This window comes from Echinops telfairi, unplaced genomic scaffold (assembly GCF_000313985.2).
Source record: "Echinops telfairi isolate 266 unplaced genomic scaffold, ASM31398v2 ScPeMD7_3533;HRSCAF=4204_1, whole genome shotgun sequence".
NCBI lineage: Eukaryota > Metazoa > Chordata > Mammalia > Afrosoricida > Tenrecidae > Echinops > Echinops telfairi.
In genome coordinates this window covers 18589576-18614580 of record NW_022107432.1, presented here as the reverse complement: position 1 = coordinate 18614580, position 25005 = coordinate 18589576, and the positions used below count along the sequence as shown (strand labels likewise).

Genomic DNA, 25005 nt, shown 5'->3' with positions numbered 1-25005 from the left:
ACCCAAAGGGGGAGATCTACAATTTCTCTGGCAGAGAGCCGCTCCTTTACCTCTCCTCTCCCACAGCACCCCGCCCCGGGGAACCTTGTGGTTCTCATCACCAAAGAGAAACCTATGGACCGGAACTCTGCCTGGGCTTCTCAGAAGTCAATTTGGGTCTAGTGGGCGGCCTGACCTGTTACCTGCAGGCAAAACCAGGCTTGAACATTGCCTGTCTGGAAGTCAAAGAGAATGTGTCCATCACCCTCAATTTTCCCATCCCTGTACCCCAGGGAAGCACTTTTAGATGATCTTATAAAAGCTTAAGTACATAGTCCCCAGGAATTACAGAGATGTGCTGAGCTGTGGTAAACGTGTAATTTAAAAGTCCTTTACTAGAGAGAGTAATGTTCACCTTAATGAGCCGTGATTAGAATATATTAAAGTTAAAGAGGCTTTCGGTGTAGCCAGAGGCTAAGCCTATTTATTAGTACCTCACTACACAGTAGCCCCGACATTGGCTGTTCTTTAGACAGGTGTGAGCCACTGACCTCTTGTTAGCTGGTGTGAAATTTCACCAATTTTTCTGAAGTCCGGGAGCACCCTACCGGGTAGGTATGGCCACCCTGGAATCATCCGCCTGAGATGAATAATACAAAGCTGGTCCCAGCAGTTGGGTTTGTGGATGGAATGCCATGGCTCAGACGAGAAGACCAAGGATCCCCTCGGCATAAATGTTCTGAGCTGGGTGAGACCCTAGAGGCGGGCTTCTCAGCTCCTTTGTGACCAAGATGCATGTGGGGATGTAACACATTTCCTAATCAAAAATGCTAGTCCTGGGATACCCAATCACTGTCTGCCACACTACAAAATGTCCCATACTGTCCCAAATATGTACTTTAGACACGCTATCTGGAGGAGCCAGTCCTTGGAGAAGGACATCATGTTTGGTAAAGTTCAGGGTCAGCCAAAAAGAGGAAGCACCCCCAATGAGATGGACTGACACAGTGACTGAAACAATGGGCTCAGAAAGCAACCACTAGGAGGATGGCGCAGGACCGGGCAAGGCTTCATTCTGCTGTTCGTCGGATCATCGCTACATGCGGCAGAACCAACCGACTTAATGAAGCCTAAATCTACTATGTCCTAACCGGAAGATTGACAGCTCAAGTTCACCCAGAAGTGCCTTGAAAGAAACGTGTGGTGATCTCTGTGAGGAACCACAGCCATGCAAACCCGATGGAGCAGCCTTGGGTGCTGATGCACGCAGCGGGCTGCCATGAAAGCGAATGAACTCAAGGGCTAGGATTTGTTTGGTTTTCCTGCGCAGCACATCTGAAACACCTCCCAGCCTTCCACCCTCCCTCCCTGAGCTAAGAAGCCAGCTGATCTGTCCCAGATGCTCAACCAGGAAAGCAGGAGCAGAGACAGACTCTACAGCAGGAAGTTCCGTCTGCCCCCCTCGGTCTCTCTCTCCACTCGAAGTCCATCAGGTCACTGCGCAGAAAAGGTCCCAGGAGAAGGAGCGGAACAATCCTTCTCCTCCCCACGTCTGGTTCTGGGTGTGGCAGGTAGACCTGGTGAGAGGAGCCCCCACAGTATGGTGAGCTCTCCTGGTAAAGACTGGTAGCTACAGGAGCTGGAAGGACTGGGATACTTTTTAAGGGGACGGAGCACGTGAAATGCCCCGTTTTCCTCGTTCCCACACAGCTGATGGTCCTGCTCTCTATTCGTCCTGTTCGCAGCTTGGGAAACAGTGATTGCTAAACGTAAGGAATTCAAGAAATGCATTGAGAAAAAGCAGATTTGTTTCTTGAGTTGTGCCATTGACCAGGGAGACCATAGTGCTGCTTTCAGGCTACACAGGCAGAGTGGAATCACTGCAACAGAAACCACACAATCCTCAAAAGGTAAAATACATACTATCTGTATGCTGATACAAAAACATGTGTTGACCTTGACAAACAGTTTAAGGAGCCCTGATGGTGTGAGGGATAAACACTGGGCTGTTAACTGCAAGGTGGGCAGTTCAAATCCCACAGCTGCTCCTCATCAGGAGAAAAACTGAAGCTGCTCACGCCTAGAGTAAGGTGACCAGACGTCCCGCTTTTGGTGGGACAGTCCCGATTTTTAAAAATTTTTCCCGCTTCCCGTGGCGTTTTTAAAAAGTCCCAATTTTTGGAAAGAATGCTCGATAAACTAGGGTATACGGTTTTCAGCTGCCATGTGGCTATTTCGCCAGGATATGAGTTTTATCAATGGTGTCCTACTTTACCGATGTTAAAATCTGGTCACCTTATCCTAGAGAGATCTAGTAAATTCTACAAAAGTCTATACAGCACTGCTATGAGTCGGAATTGATTCAATGGCAGTTGGCTTGTGTTTGGGTTAGGTGGTTTAGGGAAAATGTTTCCGTGGAAGAGATGGTCCACACTCAGAGATAACACCATTCAGGAGTCTCCTTTGATTATCTAAGGGGCTTTCTGCCTGCCCGAGAGATCTACAGTACTTGTATTGATCAATAAGCAGCCTACATTCTCCCCCTCGAAGCTACCAAGAGGGAAACGCACTGCATTAGCACCGTTGCCAGTAGATTAGAGGAGAATGCTTCTGGGTCACTGATGGCCAATCACCTAGTGAGTCAACATTCGAGTGAGTCAGAAATACCAGAAAAGATGGAGGTGACGATGACAACAGCAACGATGATGTTGGTGAGGACGACAAGGACCATCTCCATCATGGTCATTCTTTCCCTGATCATGGTCTGCACTCACAGGCCACCTACCTTGTGGCAAAGCCATGTTCTAAGCACTGGGCACACATAGTTCCATCTGTTCCTCACACTGACCTAGGTATCACAACCCCCCTTTTGCACACGAACAGAAGCACAGAACAGTGGAGCAACATGCTCTGAATCACACAGCAGGTGGTGGAGCCAGACGCTTAAGTCTACAATCTTAACTGCCTATTATTTGGCTTTTTTTTCCTCTCTACAGTACAAAATAAAATGAAGAATAAAAGTCCACACAATACCCCCTCACTCTAGTCCCTCTCACATCCTATCTGCCCCACAACAGGCAAGATAACAATAGCTCTCACTCAGCAAGCCATTGTACATTAAATTCCTCAATCAATGATCTCTCAAAAAACTAACTGATCTTGGTTTCCTTTTTTTTTTAAAAAATGCATGTGTGTGTGACTGTTTTATACTAATCATAGAACCAGTGATTGTCTTGAGAGGAAAGATACCAAAACTGCAGAAAACGATACCAACTATTATTAGAATCTTTCTAAGAGTTCCCAGGGAATGACTCTCTTTTACTTTGTTGTCTGGGAAGGCCCAGAGCAGGTAGGGATAAAGTTACACGTATGTCCTTGGTTCCAACGGTGCTTCCTGAGAAGAGCGATGTGCACAAATGGGTTCGATACTCAAACTTCTGCTTGCTACTCGAGGATGCCCAGCACTCACCTGATTTCACCTCAAGAAGTATATCGCAAATTCTTCAGAATATTGTCATTCACAAAAAAGAGGAGCTGATACTAAGGGCTCAAGCAGAAAGAAAATGTTTTGAAAATGATGGCAATATATGAACAAACGTGCTTGGTACAATTGATGTATGGATTGTTGTGAGAGCTGTAAGAGCTCCCAATAAAACGATTTATATTTTTAAAAAGGAAAGAAAAGAATGTAGTCATTTGCTCTCCCTAAATACGTTAACATCAGAGCCTCCGGGAACCTCAATCTGCGAACAAGTGCTTTTTAAACACCTTATTGACCAAGTGCTAGTGAAGTAAAGGTTTTCACTGAAAGTGCACCACTCGGAATGAGCTCCTAAGCGACATGTCCAGACAAACCGCACACCTGTGAACAGTTAAAAGGCAACGTCCAGTAAACCTAACCGAATTCAGAAGAAGTGTCTTAGAGTCCACTTCTACAACCTGAGACCTTTGTCCCTTTGCTCTCCGAGTTCAAAGTCTACTTGAAAAAAAGCGGCCTGTTGCTCTGACCCTCCCTGCTGTCCTCAAAGCAAAGGAAATTCGCCTTCGTGTCACGTGCTTGAAGTAACTACCCAGGGAGGGAGTGGCCGCCCTCAAGAGCCTACCACCTCCCCTAGGCCGGGCACTGGACAGGCTGCTGCCAGGAACTCAGCTCTACTTGACACAAGATAAATCCAGTCCCATGGGCTCTGATCCTTTTTTTCCATAGCCTGAAGTCTGAAAGGTAGAGGAAGATCTAAGAGCGAGGTGACTGTTCCCACTGTTTATCACCTTGCAGAGTTTTCTCTGACAGTACCTTCAGGGCGATTTCCTTTCTTCACCTGCTTTTCAGACCTTCCTCTCAAAGTTCCAAGGACAACACAGTGCTGGAAACCCAGCTTCATACCTCTTTGTTTTTCTCAATGAGAAATAGAAGGAAGTGCGCGAGAATGAAAGAAGAGAAAATGGCCATGACTTAGGCAGCCCTCATTCTCACTTGCAGCCGGACAATAGATTATTATATTCTGCTTTAAGGTTTTGAGGACCACCACGTGTCTGTCAAAAAGCCTTCCAGTTGATGTTGGGTAAGCATTGGACTGCTTGCCCCAAGTTGGGAAGTTCCACGGGAGAAAAATGAGACTGTCTACTCCTGGGGAGGGGGGGGTCCGTGTATGGTTATAATCCTGGGAGTTATGTCTCCAGTATTCCAACTGTAAGCAGGTACTTGGTGGACAGGTTCAAAGGGGAACTTCCAGATTACGATAGATTATTAGCCTTGGTGACGCACTCCTGAAAAGCAGCCAGCAAACTTACCCTCTGAATCACAACAGCACTTTCGTTGTTCAATACAGTGTGAAAGCTACGCCCCCTAGGTGCCCACAGCAATGAAATTGAACTTACTGATGATCATGAAGGTGGTGTAAGAGCAGGCAACGCCTCATTCTATTGAACCCAGGTCAACCAACACCACCACACTGACCAGGAAGTGAATGAAGTGGCTATTTCGAATTCATTTGAAGTGTGTGTGCAAATGTACACTCAGTTATGAATGAACAAAGGTTCATCTGTATTTTTATGCTCCTTTTGTGTCTAAACAGACGATACGAAGAATGTTGTTTTCCAGGTAACCCTAAATTAACATCACCCCTGCATTCAGTTTAATTTGAAATGAATGTGAACGTCATGCGCGCACGCACAGACACACATATACCACTGTCATGTATCCTGTTCTGTTCGAGTTATACTGATGGGAGATAAAGGCAAAGAAATCCATTTCTAGAAAGGACAGATTGAACATTAATAGACTTACATCCTGACGACACTTGTGCTGGGTAATAAACTCTCAAATTGATTTTTGTACATAATTAACTCTGAAAAGACTTCCAACTCCTGCAGTCTCAATTTACCAAAAATAAAACTGCCTTGACTTTGGAAAGGAAAGCAGCATACAAAACACCGCTGCACCCTCAGCTCATTCTCCCGGCCTCCCATGGGTTCCCAACCCTACGACCCCATGGAAGTAGGATTGCTGTTTTGGGGAGAAGGCGTCTTTGCTGTGCAGACAGGAGTGAGTGGAGCCCACCCATAAAAAAGATTTGTAAGAAATATAAGAGCCAATGGGCTGGCTTTTCACTACTGACAGTCTGTCATATGGCCCGGGAGGACACAGCATGGTCTGCTTAAAGTGGGCAGGGTGAAACGAGGCCTTTTGTGATCTCTTGGTGGAGAGCCATCCATGGCTAATCAATATTTTTTTAACCTTTTTGTGGAGAATTAGGTGTGGGTAGAGCTAATCAATTTTATCACTACTTTTATCCGCCAGACTATGCATTGTAAAATGGACAAGGACCAGGAAAAGATTTTACGAGACCAACATTTTACCATCGGCTGCCCAGAACTCCCTGCAATCAGATCAACGAGGCATTGTTCGCAGAGGCCTGGAAGCTCCCAGAATGGGCTCCTATTAAAGAGAACCTCTGTTTATAAAGGATTGTACCTGCGTGTACATTGGAGTCATAATTGGGAAGACAAAAAAACCTTCCTTAGGAAAACTCCTTAAATATAAACCTACCAATGCAAAACTTTGTGTGGGGGGGGGCCCCAGGGAGGGAGAGAAGAGGGGGATGGGGCGGAGGTAGAGATTTAAATTATCAGAAGAGATCGTTACACCTGAGTGAGATGACTGTGACCTGGTTTGAAAAGCTTATGGCTGAAGTTGTGCTTTCACCGAAGGCATGATTGGGCTTTGTTTGACTTGGCACTTCCCTTCTTCCTACGAAATTGGATATTGCTTCAAGGACACAGGCATAGGAATTTACAAGGTTACCATGGTCATAAGGAAGGCCAAGGTCACTGTATTAAACTGGTTTCTGCTGTTGGATGTTGCATTGTTTTTCTTCTACAACTTTGTGTTCCCAAGAATTATGAGAAGCACACTGTAGAAGAGATGCAGGTGCTCACAGTCTAATCCATAAATGCAAACAGGAAACACCCTAGTGTCTCCAATAAAGTGGGTGAGAAAATATTTACATCCTTCCAGTAGGATATTCAGGTTGCTTTTTGCTAATGAGCTACACCTAGGGTAGAGCAAATATTTTGATTGCCCACTTAGAGCACGATTTAAAGCAAACCTTCCTAAGGCGTTTGCTAACAGAGCAAAATGGCCAATCAGACATAAAACTGGGATGCTCTTTAGAAGCGAGGATGGCCAAACTTCATCAGAAAGAAGAATCACTAAGGAAAAGGACAGCATGCTTGAAAAAGTTATCATCATCAAAAAGAAGGGACCCCAAGATCAAAAACAAGAGACGGATGGATGCAAGAGCCAAGACAAGCTCCAACACAAGCAATCCCAGCACAGGGCGGAGCAGTTTTCTTTGTTAGGCATAAGGTGGCCACGAGTCAGAGCCGTCTCAGTGTGAAAGAACAGAAGGAACATCAATGTCAAATTTATGGAGGTTGAAATAGGTACATGACTTTTAAAGGGGAGCCCTGGTGATGTAGTGGGCTGCTAACCGCAGTGTCAGCAGTTCAAAACCACCAGCCACCCCCAGGACCAGTGGAGAGAGTGGCGATGGTGGGAGGGTGGAGGAAAGGTGAGGGATAAAGGGGGAACAGAGGACAAAGTCTACATGTGGCCTCCTCCCTGGGGGACGGACAGCGGAGAAGTGGGTGAGGGAGACGTGGGATGGGGTAAGATATGATAAAATAATAATAAATTATAAATTATCGGGGGTTCGGGGGGATGGGGGAGTGGGGAGGGAGGGGGGAAAATGAGCTGACACCAGGGGCTCAAGTGGAAAGTGGGTGTCGTAAGAATGATGAAGTCAACATACGTACTAAAGTGCTGGACACAGATGACGTATGTACAGATTGTGATGAGTTGTATGAGCCCCTAATGAAATGATTGAGAAAAAAAAAACCCACCAGCCACTCATGGGATAGGGATGAAGCTTCCTACTCCTGTAGGGGTTAGCATCTCAGAAACCCACCTGGGAAGTTCTGCTCTTGTTCTATAGGGTCGCTATGAGTTGGGATTGACCGAATGGCAGTGAGTTTGGTTTTGCTATGTATATTGTATAGCATTATGCTATGTATAAATGATTATTACATATAATATGTATTCCACAATATAAAATTGCATATGTGATTTATAGAAAGAGCAAAGGATAAAGTCAAAAGACTCATCGAGGTCAACCTGGCACAGGTATACATTTCTTTGCACTTTTCTTTCAACTTTTCCAAATATCCAAAGAATGAATTGGAGGGGGGAAATATGTTTAAATAAAGTTGTTTTTTAATAAAACCAAAACTCTACTGCCATCGAGTTGATTCTAACTCATAGAAGGTTTCTGAAACTGCAAATCTCTCTGGGAACAGACAGCCTCATTTTTCTCTTGTAGAGCAGCTGGTGGGTTTGAACCACTGACCCTGCAATTAGCAGCCTTATGACTAACCTACAGCCCCAGAAAATCTCCTTTTTTAATAACAAGGGGAGAGGGATTAACCTTCCCTCACAAGGTTACCCTACAGAGGAGTCTTGTTCAAGTCTCCCAAGAGTTCTCTCCCAAGTAAAATGGCCAACTCAGTCTGGATTTGGACGGTTCACCCAACTCAGTACAAGGAAGCAAACTTACATATTTTAAAATCATCATCAACTAAATTTCTAATTATAAACATGTTGCTGTTACTACTAGGTGCCCACAAGTCAAGCAACCCTGCACGACAGAGCAAAACTGCCCCAGAGAGTTCTCTTGACTGTGACCTCTATGGAGGCAGATGACGAGGGTTTTACCCACAGAACTGCTTAGTGTGACCTGCCAACCTTGAAGTGAGCAGCCACACAGTTAACCCCTGTAACACCAGGGCCCCTTGACTATAAGTACGATGACACCTGCTGTCATCAGTTGATTCCAACTCATGTCAACCCTACACTTACTGACATGGAACCAGTCCTCACGGCAAACCTATACGACAGGGTTGAACTGCCCCTGTGGGTTCCTGAGACCGGAAAGCTTTTCCTAGAAAAGACAGGCATGTCTTGCTCCCACAGTGCAGTTGGTGGGTTCAAACAGCTGACTTTTTGGTTAGCAGCCCCACAGAAAACCACTATGCCACCAGGGCTCCTTTGGCAGCCTTGTAGAATAGCTTAGAACTGACCCGGTGGGTTTCTGAGACTCCATCTTGATAGGAGTAAAAAGCTTCTCAAAAAGTGGCTGCTGGTTTCGAACTGCTGACTCTTCAGTTAGCAGTCCAATGAGTAACCACTATGCCACCAGGGCTCCACGTTTATAAAAGAAGCATATGCTTATTATAGAACACTAGAGAATGTACAAACAAATGATAAAAAACGAATCCCCAAATCCCACTAATTGAAAAGCACTATTGTCATTTTGGCCTATTTCATTTCAATCTTTGTTGTAAACGTTCAAAGAGTTTGAGTATTGATATGATGTCTGCAGCCTGTTTGTTTTACTTTAACCCATATCATGGGGGGTGGGGAGCATTTTCATCAAATCTTCAGTGGCCACACATTATCCCATAAAATGGATATGCCATCAACTGACTGTCAATTCCTTACAGCTGGTGCTCGGTTTTGTTTCCAATATTAAATTACCATACATAATGCTAGGTTAAGAATGAAAGATCTTTGTGTGTTTTTTTCCCCTCCAGTGCAAGAATTTCTGGTTTATTCGCAGAAGTAGAATTGTTAACTTTCAGGGGAAAGGAAGGTGTCTGAACTAGGATGATGAGAACTTGAAACTGTACTCTTATTTAGACATGAAAGAGAAAGGGAAGTTGCTACCGGTCTGAGAATTCCAGTCTTCTAATCAAATTTAGCTGCTGGGGCAAGTTGCGTCAGCTGTTTTTATGCCCTCTAAAGAGGAAAGACCGACGTAATGGAACCAGTATCACCACACATGACTATTAGGTAAAAGATGCAGGGCCCTGTCTCCCCAAGTCATCAGCTTACTGAGCATGGGATAGCTATCATCCCAAAGACTCTCTTACCCACCTGGTAGAAATGGAATCCTAAAAATTTACATGGAACAATTTTTTTAAGCAATAAAAGAATTTCTTCATTTACATATAAACTTACACTTTTTTCAAGTGACAGAAACCTAAAGCGAGGCTCAGATTCAAAGGACAGACTTCAGTTCCCCCACCTCCACGTCTCTCTGTTCTTAGTGGTCTGTTGCTATTGTGTAGTCTTGAATCAATCCTATAGGAGTAGAACTGCCTCCAATGGGTTTTCTACGCTGAAGTCTTTACGGCAGGAGATTGCCTACGTTTTTTCTCACATGGAGTGGCTGAGGGCTTTGAACTACCGGCCTTTTGGTTAGCAGCCAAGTACTTAACGATTGCACCAGTCCACTTCGGCTCCTACTTAGTTCTAGGAGTGTAGGGGGTGGGGTGGGGGTTATAAGGGCTCCAATAGTCAGGACACCAAGAATCTAGTCCCATCTGACCTGAGCAAACAATGGGGCCGTAACAACACAGCCAAAGCACTCAGATTCAGTTCCTTGTTGGGTAAACGTCAAGGTTGCACCAAGTCCCTGGGGTCACTCTCCCGGCTCTGACTGCAACACCCTCGTGTTTTCAAGGTGCCAAGGGAAAAGGGAGGAGGTGGAGTTAACTGTCTCTGAACACTTTAAGCGAATGCTGACCACCTGGTTTTCCATAACGCAAGTAGATCAAATAGCGCTTGGTCTACAAAAGAGAGAGCAGAAACTGCGCATGCCCCATTCCTCCAACCAACTGATACGAGAAAAGCCAAGCCCAGGGCATCTGGAAGCAAGGAGAAAAGACAGAGGGCTCACCGTGGCCATTGCAGTAGTAGACCCACTTCTCCCGGTTCGGGGTCGGGGTCATGGATTTCTTCAGCCCGGCCTTGTCCACGATGGTGCTGGGATCTTGCCGGGGCCCTTTCTTCAGCGTCCGGGAGCTTTTCCGGATACTGCACACCACGATCACCACCAGTACCAGCAGCAAGAAGAGCACGATCATCCAAGGCAAATGCTCGTTGATGTCAAAATGCTTGTGGAGGTTCTGTCGGGGATGACCCCTCTTCGGGGCCTTGATGGGTGTGCTGGACTTCTCGCCCCCGGTGGCCTCCATGGAGGAAGGCAGCAACTTCAGGATGTGTCTGTGGTGGGGGCCTTGCTGGTGCTTAATGACCTGGAGGTTTGGGAGGGTCTTGTTGGCCCCTTCCTCCCTCCTGGAGGAGCTTGTGTTGTCAAAGAGGGTCCCTTCCTGGATGCCACTCGGTACCTTTGGTCTAACAGAGGCAGAAGCGTTGGAGTCTGTTGAGTTCGTGCCTACAAAAAAAGAGTAGGGAGGGGGGAGAGCTTTTCCATATTTGGGGGATCTATATAGTCCCTCCGCTCCCGACTCATCTCCACGTCAGACCCGATGATCAAAACGGAGATGACCTTTGGAGTTTAGGAATTCAGTTCTTTTGCACATTTGCCATAAAGGGCCTAAGGGCAACTTCATGTGGAGGGTCAAAACGAACGACTACACGTCCTGCCTTCGGGCCTTGAAGATGCCACGGACATCTTCAAGGGTCCTACATCGGCCCTTCGTGGGAGCTTCTCCTTCTGCCCCACCTTTTGACTAACTCATAATGGGGTGGGGGTAGGGGGGGTGGACAGGGACTGACCAAAAGAATGAAAAGAGCTCAAATTCAAGGTGTGGTGGGGCAAGAGAAGGTTTAAACTAGGACAGAACTTTCTCAGCATCTGCCCCTTCGTGGACTTCCGGCAGAGCAGCTTCCACGAGTAACCTTTGTTAAGGAATGTACACACTAGGGATTTTGGGTCCCAAAGGCAGGACCCGGCCTGAACTGTATCAAGCCGTGCAATCACCTGGGCACACGCCATTGGAGCCCTCTGAATGCAGTTCTTCATTTCAGAAAGAGAGGTTGGGAGAAGCCTCTCCTCACAGGACTATCAGGACAATCAGTGTAACCACGCATGAGAATGCCTTAGGAAGTATGGCTCAAGTTGGTTACCATCTCGTGGCAATTGAGATCAATCAGAAAGAATTAGAAAATAAAAGGTAAACTTCTCTATTCTGACTCAGCTTCGAAATGCATTATGAGAAAAACTGGATGCTTGAAAATGATCTAGAGAGTCAAAATCTTTGGAGGAGGGGGAAGTCAAGTGATGATTTTTCTAAATGAGAACGCTAGTTACCTTCCAACTGGAAGCATGTCCTTGTTTCTGGAAGCTTCTAACTTGTCTTCCCACTCCCTGCTCCACCTTTGATCTAACACTCATCCCTCGCTTCCTGATTTAATAACATTTTCTCCCTTTCTCCCTCTTCCTTATCTTCTGGCTTTGTGCACTCGGGACTGACTCCATTTCTGTGCCATTAGACATCCACTTCACCCAGCGTGAAGCATGAGCCTGAAGAGACTAAGTGCCTCACACAAGGTCACACATTCTCCTGTTCCTCTCAGTTAGTACTTTCTCGCCTCACGGGGTCCCCGCTTTTAGCTATTTGATCTCCTTTAACAGAAGTCCTCTGGAATAAAATCGAATACGTCTAAAGAAGCCAGATTTAATTAGTCACAAACGGAGACCCCTTCTTCCGAACGTGACTTTAGAGTATGTAAAATGAAGAAGACTCCTGGGTCTCTAAGCCCTACCGAGTTTAAAGCGTTCCTCAAACAAATCACTCATGAGGGTAAGTTACCTTTGGGAACATAAGTGGAGGAAGGGACTTCCTGGGATTCCATGTGCTCAGGGCGTGAAAAGATGGCCGCGCCAGGGGGAGGCGGGGTCGTGCTCAAGAAGGACCGGGATGGGCCACAGACATTGTCTGCCTCCTTGGTCCCCGGCTTGATCACCACCAGGTTCTGACTCAGACAGTCTGCGTATGCTTTGCATTTCAACACACTAGAAGGCACATCAGAGAAGGTACCCCGAGGGCACTGCTTACACCGCACATCCTCCAACTCTGTCCCTTTCTTTCGCACACCCCAACCCACAGGGCACACCGTGTGGGGGGCGCAGGTAGCGTTAGACTGGAACATGCCGGGTGGGCAAGTGCATTCTCGGTCAGTCAAGGCAGCACAAGGTAATTTTTCAACCATGGGCCATGGGCATGGCTGGCTACAATCATGGCATTTCTCAATACCATTCTCATGCCTGGTGAAGGTGCCCCTGGGGCAGCTGCTGCAGACACGCAGGCTTGTGTTGGTACAGTGCTCAGACACATAGGTTCCTGCTGGACACTTGTCACAGGTAAGCACCTGGCCAGTGGCACGGTCGACATGGTGGTACGTGCCAACCAGATTCGGGGCCTTCTGTTCTGGCTGAGCGGTGATGGTGCTAAGGAGCCCGAGCTGAAAGAAATAAAAGGGGGAGGGGGCACAAAAACCAAGGTGGCATTAGATAGGCACAGCTGAGAATTAAGGAAAGAACAATCCAAAGGCCACCACCATCATGCCTCTGGTTGCTGCTGCAACCCAACACAGACTTGAATCAAAGACTTGAATCCCATCCTAGTTTGTAACCTAGGAAGCCAAGCTAGTTGTTTCCATGGAGTTGATTCTGAGTTATGGTGACCCTGAGTGTGCCGAGTAGAACTACGCTTCAGAGGATTTTGAAGGCAGGGACTCTCAAAAGCAGATCGGCAAGACGTTCTTGCTTCTGCAGCGCCTCTCAATAGGTTCAAACCACCAACGTTTTCTTTGTTTCAAGAGCTTCACTCCTTGCACCACCGAGAGCCTCGAAGCACCTGCCCTACGAGCTGGGATGCAATCCTTCAGTTGCTTGACCTTTTCTTTATTCCATCTGTAACCTGAAGCTGATGACACCTCCCAAACTTATCACGGAAATACAATTGAGCCTGTGCACCTTCAAGTGTTTTATGGCTCATATGCTACATAAAAGTTGAACTCCTAATCCAAGAAGAAAATAACTTGCTGAATATTTGTCTACCTTTTGGCGCCCCAAACGTTAAGCTGCCACTTTCTGACATTAGGATAAAGCACTAGGATGGCATTTGTTCAAGTTTCTCTGTCTATAGCATGGATAGCCCAGGCACAAGACAGAAGGAAGACCCTCCACAAGACAGAAGGACACTCGGGCTGCAACAATGGGCTCAAACATAAGGATGAATGTGAGGATGGCAGAGGATGGGGCAGTGTTTCGTTCTGTGGTACCTAGCTTTGCTGTGAGTCCCAACTGATTCAAAGACACCTAGCTACTACAACCTAGACCGGCACGGCGTCTTCTAGATGCTTGGTCAATTAGAAGTCAAACAATTTTGTTTTCCTTTTCATACAAGAGCAGGCTCTTCGTATTCTTGGTGGTGTGCTTTAAACAACAGAGCCCAGGCTTCCAGATCCACATCTGGTTTGTTCAGCCTCTGAAGGCCATGGCCATCAGGAGCCTGGACCTGCAGACTCCAAGGAGGCCAAGCACAGGGCTGGGTCCGGCGAGTGGTGCTCCACAGCCAAGTTTACCTAACTCCCATCACACGAACGTCCCCCAGCTAGACAACAGTGTACACCTGTTCCCAGACTGAGAACTTGGTGAGGGGCAGAGGGCAGGTAATTTATATTTGTGTGCTAGCTCATGGGTTCCTTTTGGGGAGAGAGGAGAGCTTTAAAAACAAAGTGAATCTGCATTAGTGAGAAGGGAGAAAAGTTGCTTTTTTTTTTTTATTCCCCAACAGTAAAGCTTTCGATGTCCTTTATGAAATGGAGAAAGGTTGTGTGTCAAGAAAATAATGGCTGCTTCCAACTACCAGTTCTGACAGGGCAAGTGCCTTTTAGCTTGGCCACTAATTGTGTGCCGGCTGTTCTAAGAAAGTAAAGCAAGATTTTTTTTTTCCTCTGTCAAAGTGATCACAATGTCTTTCAGTTTGTTGTTTTGTTTTGTTTCCTAGCCTCCTTGAAAGTGAATTCAAGGTGTGTTTTTCCCTAAGCTTAACTACCTGAAACAAACAAACAAACAAAGGATCAGTTTAAAGCCCCTCACCCCCTTGCTGGAGCTGCCTTTGGCTAAATGATAAGATCTAAAACAAATTTTCAGCTTATGGGAACAGTGTCATCTTTTCTTTATAGCGAGGCAAAGGCACCTCACTATCATGTCTATTGACTCACAGCGATCCTATAGGACAGGGCGGAACTGCTCCTGGGGGTTTCCTGGCTTGTACCTCTTTTTACCAGAGTACAGTGTTTCATCTTTCTCCCACAGAGCAGCTGGTGGTTTCGAACCGCTGCCTCTGCAGCTAGCAGCCCAACGCATAACCACTGCACCACCCAGGCTCCATAGGCAAAAACCAAGTTAGTGATTAATTTTCACATTAAGAAGCTTAACATCGTTTCGGGCTGTGAAGTAAACAAACTCCCTGTAAAAGCTCAGCAATGGTTTCCCTTGTGAATGCTGGCTCCACCTTTCCTCTTCTTGCTCCTTCGATTCGCAAACTGGCCCCCACCTCCGAACCTAACAGATGCTCTAGGTAAGGAGATGAACAAAAAGCCTGCCCCGGGGAGGCCAAAGTCCATTTGGCGGATCCAGCCAGGGCAAGATTGTTCCAGTCTTTTCTGTCACCAAAGAGGTTGCAAAAATGCCCCTTTGTGAATGCGGAGTAGAGACCCAAAGCCCATCTGTAGGAAATTGGACATCCCTTTACAAAAGGGTCACAGGGAGGAGATGAGCCAGACAGGTTGCAGTGTAGCAACGATGAAACAGACAACTTTCCTCTAGTTCCTAAATGCTTCCTACAGCCCCCACCCAACCCCGCCCTCCATCATGATCCCAATTCTACTTTACTAATCTGGCTAGACCAGAGGATGTACACTGGTACACATGGGAACTGGAAACACAGGGAATCCAAGGCAGAGGATCCCTTCAGGACCGGTGGTTAGAGTAGCGATACCGGGAGGGTGGGGGGAGAGTGGGGTGGAAAGGGGGAACTGATTACAAGGACCTACATGTGACCTCCTCCCTGGGGTATGGACAACAGAAAAGTGGGTGAAGGGAGACATCGGACAGTGAAAGATATGACAAAATAATAATTTATAAATTATCAAGGGTTCGTGAGGGAGTGGGGAGCGGGGAGGGAGGGGAAAACGAGGAACTGATGCCAGGGGCTTAATTGGAGAACAAATGTTTAGAGAATGATGAGGGCAATGAATGTACAAATGTGCTTTACACAACTGATGTATGTATGGATTGTGATAAGAATTATATGAGCCCCTAATAAAATATAATGCCCCTTTTCCCTCTCAATTTTTGCACGTTCTAGATTAGCTGGTTTCTATGGACAAAAGCCATTTTGGGGAAGCTGCAGTGTTCTGGAAGTTTGAAGAGAGGTATCAACCACACAAAGGGCAGGTTGTTACACTGAAGCAAATGAAATGGAAGCGCAGACTGGATTGGAGACCTGGCCAGGTTCCAGCATCACTGTGTGTTCTAAGTGGGCCTTTGTTACTGCCCGGGAAAACACACACCCAGGAGAATAGGTAACTCAGCAAAGAGAACACGGGGTGGGGGGTGTTGCAAATAACACTGTTAAGGGTCTGGAGGTGAGGGTTGAAGGATGGGGGAACTTGGCCTCCTAGCAGCATCTAGTTCCTTAGGATATGCACTGTGCACTTCTGAATGCGGCTGCAGCAGCCACCGCTGAAGACAGTGGGGACAGCCGGTTCTATCTGGGTTTCTGATCACCACATTATCAAAGGGCCCTGGTTATTGGGATTGGGCGCCATCAAGGTGCTGCCTGACTTATAGTGACTCCAGGTGACGGAGCAGAACGCTCCACAGGGTTTCCTAGACCATGGGTTCCTTAGAAGATCCCACGCAGTACACAAAAATCTACCCCCAAGCCCCACTCCACCCGGCTGATTCCCCATCCTTTAAGTGGGTTTCTCGGTGCTTTGTTCACTTAGAATAACTGATCATGTTTCTAATTAAAGCAAATCTCAGGACTATTTAGACAGCATGATCCCGGCTCTCACATGACCTTTAAATTACCTTAGGAGGCTACTCCCACAATGCCTATCATACTAGCAAGGCCACTTCTGTCTTGCCTTTCGAGGTAGTTCACTGTAGGCTCGACATTATGAAGGAGATTTGTGCAAACCCGGGACTCCACGTATGAGTGCATTCGGCAGATGTGTACTGGGGAGCTACTCTGCGTGAACCCAGGTGCAGAGAACAGAACCTCGGAATCCTTCTAGCTTCTCGCGGAGCGTGCTAAGGAGAAGCTGACGAACCCTGCTGACGACGCCATAAATAACTTAGCAAGAATTGCAATTATTATCGTGGAGGGGAAATAAAGATTCTCAGAGAGAGGGTTAGCAGATAGGGCATCGTTCTGGGGTGCTAAAGAAGTGCTTTGGAGTCCTGGTGGTGTCATGCTTATGAGGTGAGCAACTAACCACAAGTTTTAAACCACCAGCCGCTCCGAGGAAGAAAGACTCGGCTTTCTACTCCCATAGTGACAGTCTCGAAACCCCGCAGGGGCAGCTCGACCCTGCCCCATAGAAGGTCGCTGTGAGTAGGCTTCAACTCAACGGCAGTGAATTACCGTATATACTCGATTATAAGCAGACCCAAATATCAGCCGAGGCACCTAATTTTACCGCCAAAACTGCATTAAAAATATGTGGGAAAACTCACTTTATATTTGAGCTATACGGTAAGTTGAAAGAAATGCTTTGGAGTAGCACTGAAGGACAGAGAAGTAGACAGTAACTCAGGGCGAGTCAGATGGAATTGACAGAGGAACCACAGCAGAAGAACTTTGATGTCACTAAAAGGGTCTACCTCAAGATGTGACACAAAGGCTAGAGTTACAATTGGGGCCACTCCAGATTTTTATCTTCATCCAAAATGTAAAGAGACACCATTATATGAGGCGGCATCAAAAAGTTTGTGGACCATGGAATTAAAAGATAATGGAATTTCTCACAAACTTTTTAAAGCCCTAGTGTACAGTTATATAAACTCAACTCACCAGTCAATTCCAATTCATAGTGACCCTATAAGGCAGAGTAGAACTGTCTCTTTGGGTTTCTGAAGTTGTAAATCGTTACAGGAGCAGAAAGCCTCATCTTTTCCCCATGGACCTGCTGGTGGGTTCAAACTGCTGACCTGACAGGTCGCAGCTCTCCGTGGAACCCACTACACCTACACGTGCGCAGCCCACGGTCGCTGTGAGTTGGACGGACTGGATGGCAGTGAGTTAGGTATGCTTTCCCAGGGGGGGAGAAAAGAAAAGAAGGGCTATCTAATCAGATTTTTGAATTTAAATATTTCTCTGGCTGCAGAGCAGAAGGTAAAAGGGGATAGAGAAGAAGTCCACTTGGAAAGTTAAAGCTGATGGTAACTTGAACTAGGCTGTTGGCCTTGAACATGGAGAGAAGGCAATCGATTTGGTGTTTAAAATCACCTGGATTTGGTGAGGGGTTATCTAAGCGAGGAGGAACAAATGATTTTTACATTGGAACAGAGTTCTCAGGGCTGCCCACTGGGTGGAGACCAGATGGAAGTGCAGAATGCAGGGCTCAAAGAGAGCAGCTCATGTTGCCAATTGTCTAATGGAGTTTCCAAATAAGATTTCATCTGAAGGAGACTGCACTGCTCAAAACAAGTTTGAAAACTACTGAGCTAGACAGACCTCTAAACTGTCTCCCAACTCTGAAGGAACGGCTAACCAGAGACACCCACCTGTGCTAAGAAGCTGGAGGAAGGGCTTTGAGGGCTCATTTACTAAGGGAGGGGAGGCGGAGGTGGTAGCATCCCTATCTCTTTACAAAGACACGGATGGAACATAAGACAAATTCTTTTCCTTTTCACCATCTGAAGAATCGTAATGTAAAACTAGAGCTTTTGCCTCCAGCTACTACCATTCGCAAAGAGGAGTAGCTAACGAGGAGACGGAGGAGGTGGAAAAAGTAGCATTTAAGGAAGTTCCCCCAAGTAGCATAAAAAACACATTTAGATGATGCCTGCTGGGAAAGATGACCAAACAGGAAGCAGGCTGGTGAGAATTACAAGAGGCGACAGACAGCCCAAGCGCCCCGGAGACTCTTGAAGACCCTTAGTTCTCTTTGTACAAAGGTGGCAAAACTACACGCAGCCTTCCTCTTCAGACGCAGCATCAGAATCACCAGGGAATCATTTGTTTTTTTTCAAAGACTCACATCTGCAGGTAGATTACCTGATTACCTGAGATCACAGGTGAGTTTGACAGCAACAGGTAAACTGACTCAGGACCCCTCTGTCTCTAATATGCTGGGATTCTATGAAACATACATTGGAAATAGCCCCTTCCTTCATCTCTTCCTGAGTCATGCACTTTTTAGTGTCTTAATCTTCTTTTTATACTGATTTATTATACTTGTTATTATATTTATAACACAAAAATGTTGTAATAATTCGGATGGGAAATATAGAGAAAGAACCTATACACTCGAGTATAAACTGACCCAAATTTTTCAAAATTTTAGTTTGAAAATTTCAGGTTGGCTTATCCTCGAGTATATACAGTAAATTGTTTTAAGTCTTTGCTCAAATTTGGTGCATATCTTTCCAGACCCATTCATGAGCCTTTGTGCACATGCATTCGTGCATTCACACACACACACACACACACACACAATGCATACTTTTAAGTTGGTTGCTTCAGTTGCTTTGAGCTTTGGTTTGTTTTACATATCTGAATCAGACAGGCCATCCATTCTGTGCTGCAATTTATTTCTGTTCATCTTTCCAGGCGGTGGCACTGAAATTATTCCATGTCGGAATAGACAGCCTGCCTCATTCTTTCTAACAGTCAAGTTCTCTTCCACAGTCTGAATAGGCCTTAAAGAGTCTTCCTAATGCCGTTCCCTTGACCATCTATCATTGTGTGCATCCATTTGCCTATATTCCATACTCCCCTCTCCCCCTTCCACCTTGAAGCCTAGACTACAAGTTCCCCTTTCTTTCCTTCCCATTCCAACTGACAGGTACAACCAGGCCCCTCTCAGTCCTTTGGGAAATGCTCTCTTCAAAAACAAAAACAAAAAATCCATACCCAACCCACTCCTAACAAGTAGACTCTGACTCATTGCAACCCGCCATAGGGTTTACCAAGGCTCTGTGGCTCTTCATAGAACCAGATGGATTCATCTCTCTCCCAAAGAGTGGCTGTTGGGTTTGAACAGCTAACCTTGTGGTTAGCGGTCTGACAGTACAGTGCACAAATGGACTCTCTCAACCCATCCTCTTCTTCCTATTCAGAGGTACCTACTGTATCTTTGGGCGTACACAGGAAGACCAAACTGAGAGCAGAACAAATATTTGGGCATAGATTTAAGAACAGAAGACTTGTGTTCCTGTGTGAAAACCACTTGTCATTGAGTTGCCATTATAACTCCCAGTGATCCTGTGTGTGCCAGTGTAGAATTGTGCTCCCTGACTTTCCAGTGACTGGATGTTTGGGAGATCTCCTGGCCTTTCTACCAAGGTGTCTCTGGGTGGAACTCAACCTTGAACCTTTCAGTTGGCAGCTAAGCACGGTAACCCTTTGCATCACTCAGTCTCTGCCTTAAGTTCAGGGAGTTCATCTCTTTGTACCCCATTCTACTAACCTGTACAATTAGCTAATTGGATTAAGTTGTATGTAATGCCAATTACTGGGAGCCTGGGATAGTTTACATTTGCAATGAAGCCTTTGAAAACTACTCCTAGACACCCAGATTCCCAAGCAGAGGAGCTGACCTCTTCGTCACATTTCCTGTTTCTGTTAATGACTTTGGTAGATAATTATATATTGTCTTGTAATGCTTCCTAATGGCCTCATAAGTGTATATATTTATCTTCCCTTTATTATTATAAGCAGCTCGAGGGCAGAGAGAGTACATTGATTACATTTCCTCCCTTGTTCAACCACCTCAAAACTGAAGATGATGAAAATAATAATAATAAACAAAGCATCTTCTGGGACAGAAAACTAAATCCCACGTGCTACCTATTCTTGTACATGAGAATTAGAACACAGACAGCCATTCATTTATGCCTAGTTAGGTTCTCTTGGAGGCCTGGTATTGCAATGGTTAAATGTTTTGCCTACTAATTGAAAGGATGGAGGCTCAGACCCACTAGCCGCTCTGAGGGAGAAAGATGTATCATCTACTTCCATCACCACAATCAATGTTTAAACATTTTCTTCATTATTGTACCCATTATTTTTAGCTCCTAATGATCCACTGGTTTCCCCTGCCAAAGCCATACGAAACTATTAATCAAGTTACTATCTCTATAGACTTATATATCCTGGATTTCATCTAAAGAAAATCATACCCACAACATAACAATAAAAAAAAAAAAAGAAAATCCTCAGCGCAAAGGAAAGCAGAAAATAATAAAAACTAGAACAAATTTAAGATGGATCAAAAGGGAGAACAAATGCTAAGGGGTTAAATTTTAACTTAACTACCTCTGTATGAACCACTTTTCAACATTCCTGGTCAATGGTAAGGGAGGATTCACCATAAGCTTAATTCATGTGGGGATTCTGCAGAGGGATTTTGGGCTTTCACCGACATCCATAGCCTTCTGCAAACCAGAAGCTCAGAATTTAAGCTTTACTACAGTTTCTCCTCTGAACTTGCATTCTATGATTTACAATCTTTAGATCACACGTTAGATGCTTCCTCCGTTTAGACTTAACTGACACCCCACTTAGATAGCTGCTTGTTTTAAGACAAGAGTTTAAGACCCAAATGCTATTCTTTTTTTTTTTTTTTCAAATGCTATTCTTTCTGATAGTCAGACATCATCTGATTTCTTCTCCACACTCTGTGATAGCACCCATATCTTCAGTGATATCTTCATGAGGGTACGTATCCAGTGGGGCCATGTCACGAGAACTGTTATTTGATTAGGACTATGATTGTGAGCTCAAAATTCATTCATGTATCTATGGTTTATATATGTCCCTGGTCTATTTCAGAGACATCATTATAATGGTTGATTTTTTTTTTAAAGAAGGAGATCACCTGGCCCTTCTTCCAAGGCACTGCAGGGTGGACTAGAATCTCTGATCTTTTTGGCTAGCAACTGAGTCTATTAACCTTTTTTGCACAACATAGGAGCTCTTGGTGATGGAAATAATGGAAGGTGTGTTTAAGCTAAAGTCTGGTTCAATTAGTGAGGCTTCCAAATTGGATCTTTCTAGTGTGGCCTATGAAGAATGCTGTGCACGTCAAAAGCACAAAGTCTAAAGTCCCAATGGTCTATAAAACACAGCCTGGGTCATGAGGGGCCAGAAAGAAACGTGGTCAAAGGTACCTGATTAGAAACAGGTACAGGACCTATTCTCCTCCCGGGGGTCTATATAGGTAATGTTTAGCATTTTCCCCAATGACAGGTTGCTCCTCCTCGTTTATCCCCCAACAGATGTGAAGACACCTTCTCTCAGACAGAGATGCTGCCACCCCCCACCCAACCGTTGGGCTTGGCTTTCCAGTAAAGTTCCCTGGGCACCCTTGTAAGATTGTCTGCTGTCTTGGGGTGACTGTGGACCAGTGCTGTATGGCAGGAGCTGCCCAGTCTTCCCCTTCTCCCCTAACCCTCAGTGGATGTGAGGCCTCTTCTTGTGGGGAACAGAAGGAATTCTCTTAAGTTGTCTCCCCAAAATATGTACCAAACTTAGCTGCTTAAGAGTGACTGTGGGCAAAAGTAGGTCAGAGGTTATCCTCCTTAACACTGGCCATCTGTAGTGGCTAGACTATTAGTCTGACTCACCCTGAATAAGACCCACTCCCTTCTGATAAGGATAATGGTGGTCTATTCACTTGCAGACTTACCAGAGGTCAAACCCGCCCAAGGGTGACCAAGGTTAGTTAGCCATTATCAGCTGTCTAGATCAAGCAGATACCACTGTCTATTCCACAACCAATGTGGGCACACCCCTAGGTGATTCCTCTCCTATTGATTGTATTGCCTATGTTAATATCCCTCCTGGTGACTCAGGTTATTGTCCACTATCAGGGAACTTGCATGCCTCCCAGAATAGTAATTGTCTGTTTTATTATGTGAGACATTAGAGTGATCGAACTTGTTCTAGAATGAATTGTATAGCCCTTTATGTGATGTATAACTCTATGATGCGTGGTTAGCAATAAATATCGAGGCTCCCTGGTACTCGGGAGGGTGGCTGGAGAAGGTGACTAAGGAGGATGAAGCAGCGGCTTCTTCTCTGACGGCTAAGCCCCCTCCACGAGGACCATCAAGCCGGGCTGAGGTGAGATATGCTACCATGAATTGCGTCTGACTCCATTACTTGACTCTATCCTTTAACTCTCATGCTCTCTATGACTTTACTATAATCTCTACTTATTATCGCTGTACAATTGCGCCTACCAAACCTGTGATGTTTTGTGGGGTTCCCTCTTACCCTTAACCCCACATCTTCTGATAATCATTTTTTCAAGATATACAAATAAAGGAATGATGCGCATAAGGATTATGCGCATAAGGCAGGCATACCACCTCATTGCCTCAGAGACCAATTAGAAGATTATATAACCTGAGAAGAGCTGCTTGCCTTTGTCTTGGTATTTATACTTATAGCCAGGACTGCATACAACATTTGTCCTTTTGTGATGACTAACTTTGCTCAGTGGAATGGGTTCTAGGTCTATCCATGTCATGAGTTGCTGCATGGCTTCATCACTGCTTGTTAGGGGTGCATACTATTCCATCGTGTGTACGTACCAGAGTTTCTTTATCCATTGTTCTACAAATGGGTGTTTGGGCTCTTTTCAGCTTTCTATGGTCAACTGTGTAGCAGGGAACTTGGGAGAGCATATGTCTGTTTGTGTTGTGTCCCTTACTTCTTTCCATGAATATTTTTTGTAATGTTGCTCTCGTTTTTTTATGAATGCCTTCGATTTTCCTTGTCTGGAAATATTTTCATTTCTCCATAGTATATGAGAGATAATCTTGCTGGAAGTAGAATTATTGATCAGAAGTTTTGTTTTGTTTTTTTCTTTCAGGAATTTATATTTATTATTCCATTGTCTTCTTGCCTACATAAAGTTTATTCTTACTGATTTTCCTTTGTAGGCAACTGCTTGTTTTTCATTAGCTACACTTGGGATTCTCTCCTCCTTGAAACTGGCGAGTTTGACTGCGATAGGTCATGATGTTTGTCTTTTGGGATGCATTCTGTTTGGAATTCTCTTAGCTTTCTGAATAGTGACTTCTCTTCTTTTATGATGTTGGAGAAATATTCTTCCATAATTTTTCAGTTATTTTCTCTGTGGATTATTTTGTTTCTTTTTGCTTTAGGATCCCAAGGAAATATAGGCTGTTTCTTTTAATAGTGCCCACCTCATTCTCAGGCTTTCTTGGGAGTCTTTTGCTGTTTTTGTGGAGTATTTCTTCAGCGATTAGATCCAGTTGTCCTTTTCTTCCATTCAATGACTCGGGTCCTTTACCATGCTGTCTAATTGTTCTCTCCTGTGTGTCTCTGCTTTGCCTTTTGGTACAAGGTTTCTAGTTTTCCAGTTCCTTCGGTTATTCTCATAGAACCCCCCAGAGTTCTTGAAGGCCCACGTACACACTATTCTTCTGAATTATATTTCTGGTAATTCCAAGGCCTCTCTTTTCAGAGTACTCCATTGATTTGGGGTAATTTTCAGTTATTTGTGCTTGTTTTCTTGATTCTTGGAGTGTGCTGTGCTTGACTGCTGTTTCCATGGCATTGTGGTGCAGCTTTAAGCGGTGAATGGGATACTGGGTCGTGTAGGGTACTTGGCTCTGTCAAATGGCACGAGAGGACTAATAGGAGCCAAATAACGTCTAGTGAGGAGCGTGATGGACAAGTGGGCAAGGTGAGGGAAGAAGAAAGAAACTAACATAAATGTATAATAATAATAAAGATTGTCTGAATGGACCAAGAGGTTTGTACAAATAGTAGAAAAATGTATTTTAAGAGGGGTAGTAAGAATGAGTAGGTTTCATGCAAATATATTTCATGAGGAAAAAGAGAACAGAAAGAGATAGTGGGTGGGGCAGGCAGGAAGTGTAAGCAAACAATCAAACAATCAAAAGAAGAGTGTGTGTGTGTGTGTGTGTGCATGTGTGTGTGTGAGAGAGAGAGAGAGAGAGACTAGGAGTTAAAAAGAAGAGAGAGAGTGGAGGAGAAAGAGAGAAGAGGAATAAGAAGGAATAAAAAGGGAAAGGCTAACGGGCATAGAAGAGAGGGGGAAAGGGGCATAGCTTGGACCGGAGTTCTGTTGCCATGGCAGGGTGAAAGTGGGTGGGTGTGTGTCCTCAGGGGCATGCAAGCAGAAGGGAGACAGAATGAAAACCAAAAAACAAAAGAAACCATTTGGGTGGGTGTGTCCAGATCTGTGAGGGTGTGGGTGGCCCCTGTCTGTCTCAAAGGCAAGCTTATCCACAAGGTGGTGAGGCCAAATGGGAGGAGGAAGTAAAGGAAAAGGGCAAAAAAATGCTGCGTTTGTGTGGGAATTTCTGCTTCTTTGGCTTGTTGACCTCTGCGTGTGTTTGCTGTGCAGAGGAGGGAAGC

General features: G+C 45.2%; 1 protein-coding gene across 1 annotated transcript in view; it reads right to left on the bottom strand.

Moving 5' to 3' along the window:
• TNFRSF21 (TNF receptor superfamily member 21) overlaps positions 1–25005 on the bottom strand; it is an 83211-nt gene that overhangs the window by 41168 nt on the left and 17038 nt on the right. Inside the window, exons 2-3 of the mRNA XM_030886908.2 lie at positions 12157–12808; positions 10278–10775 (exon numbers count right to left, since the gene is read on the bottom strand). Coding sequence (XP_030742768.2) covers positions 10278–10775; positions 12157–12808 — 1150 coding nt within the window. The remainder of the gene's footprint in view (positions 1–10277; positions 10776–12156; positions 12809–25005) is intronic.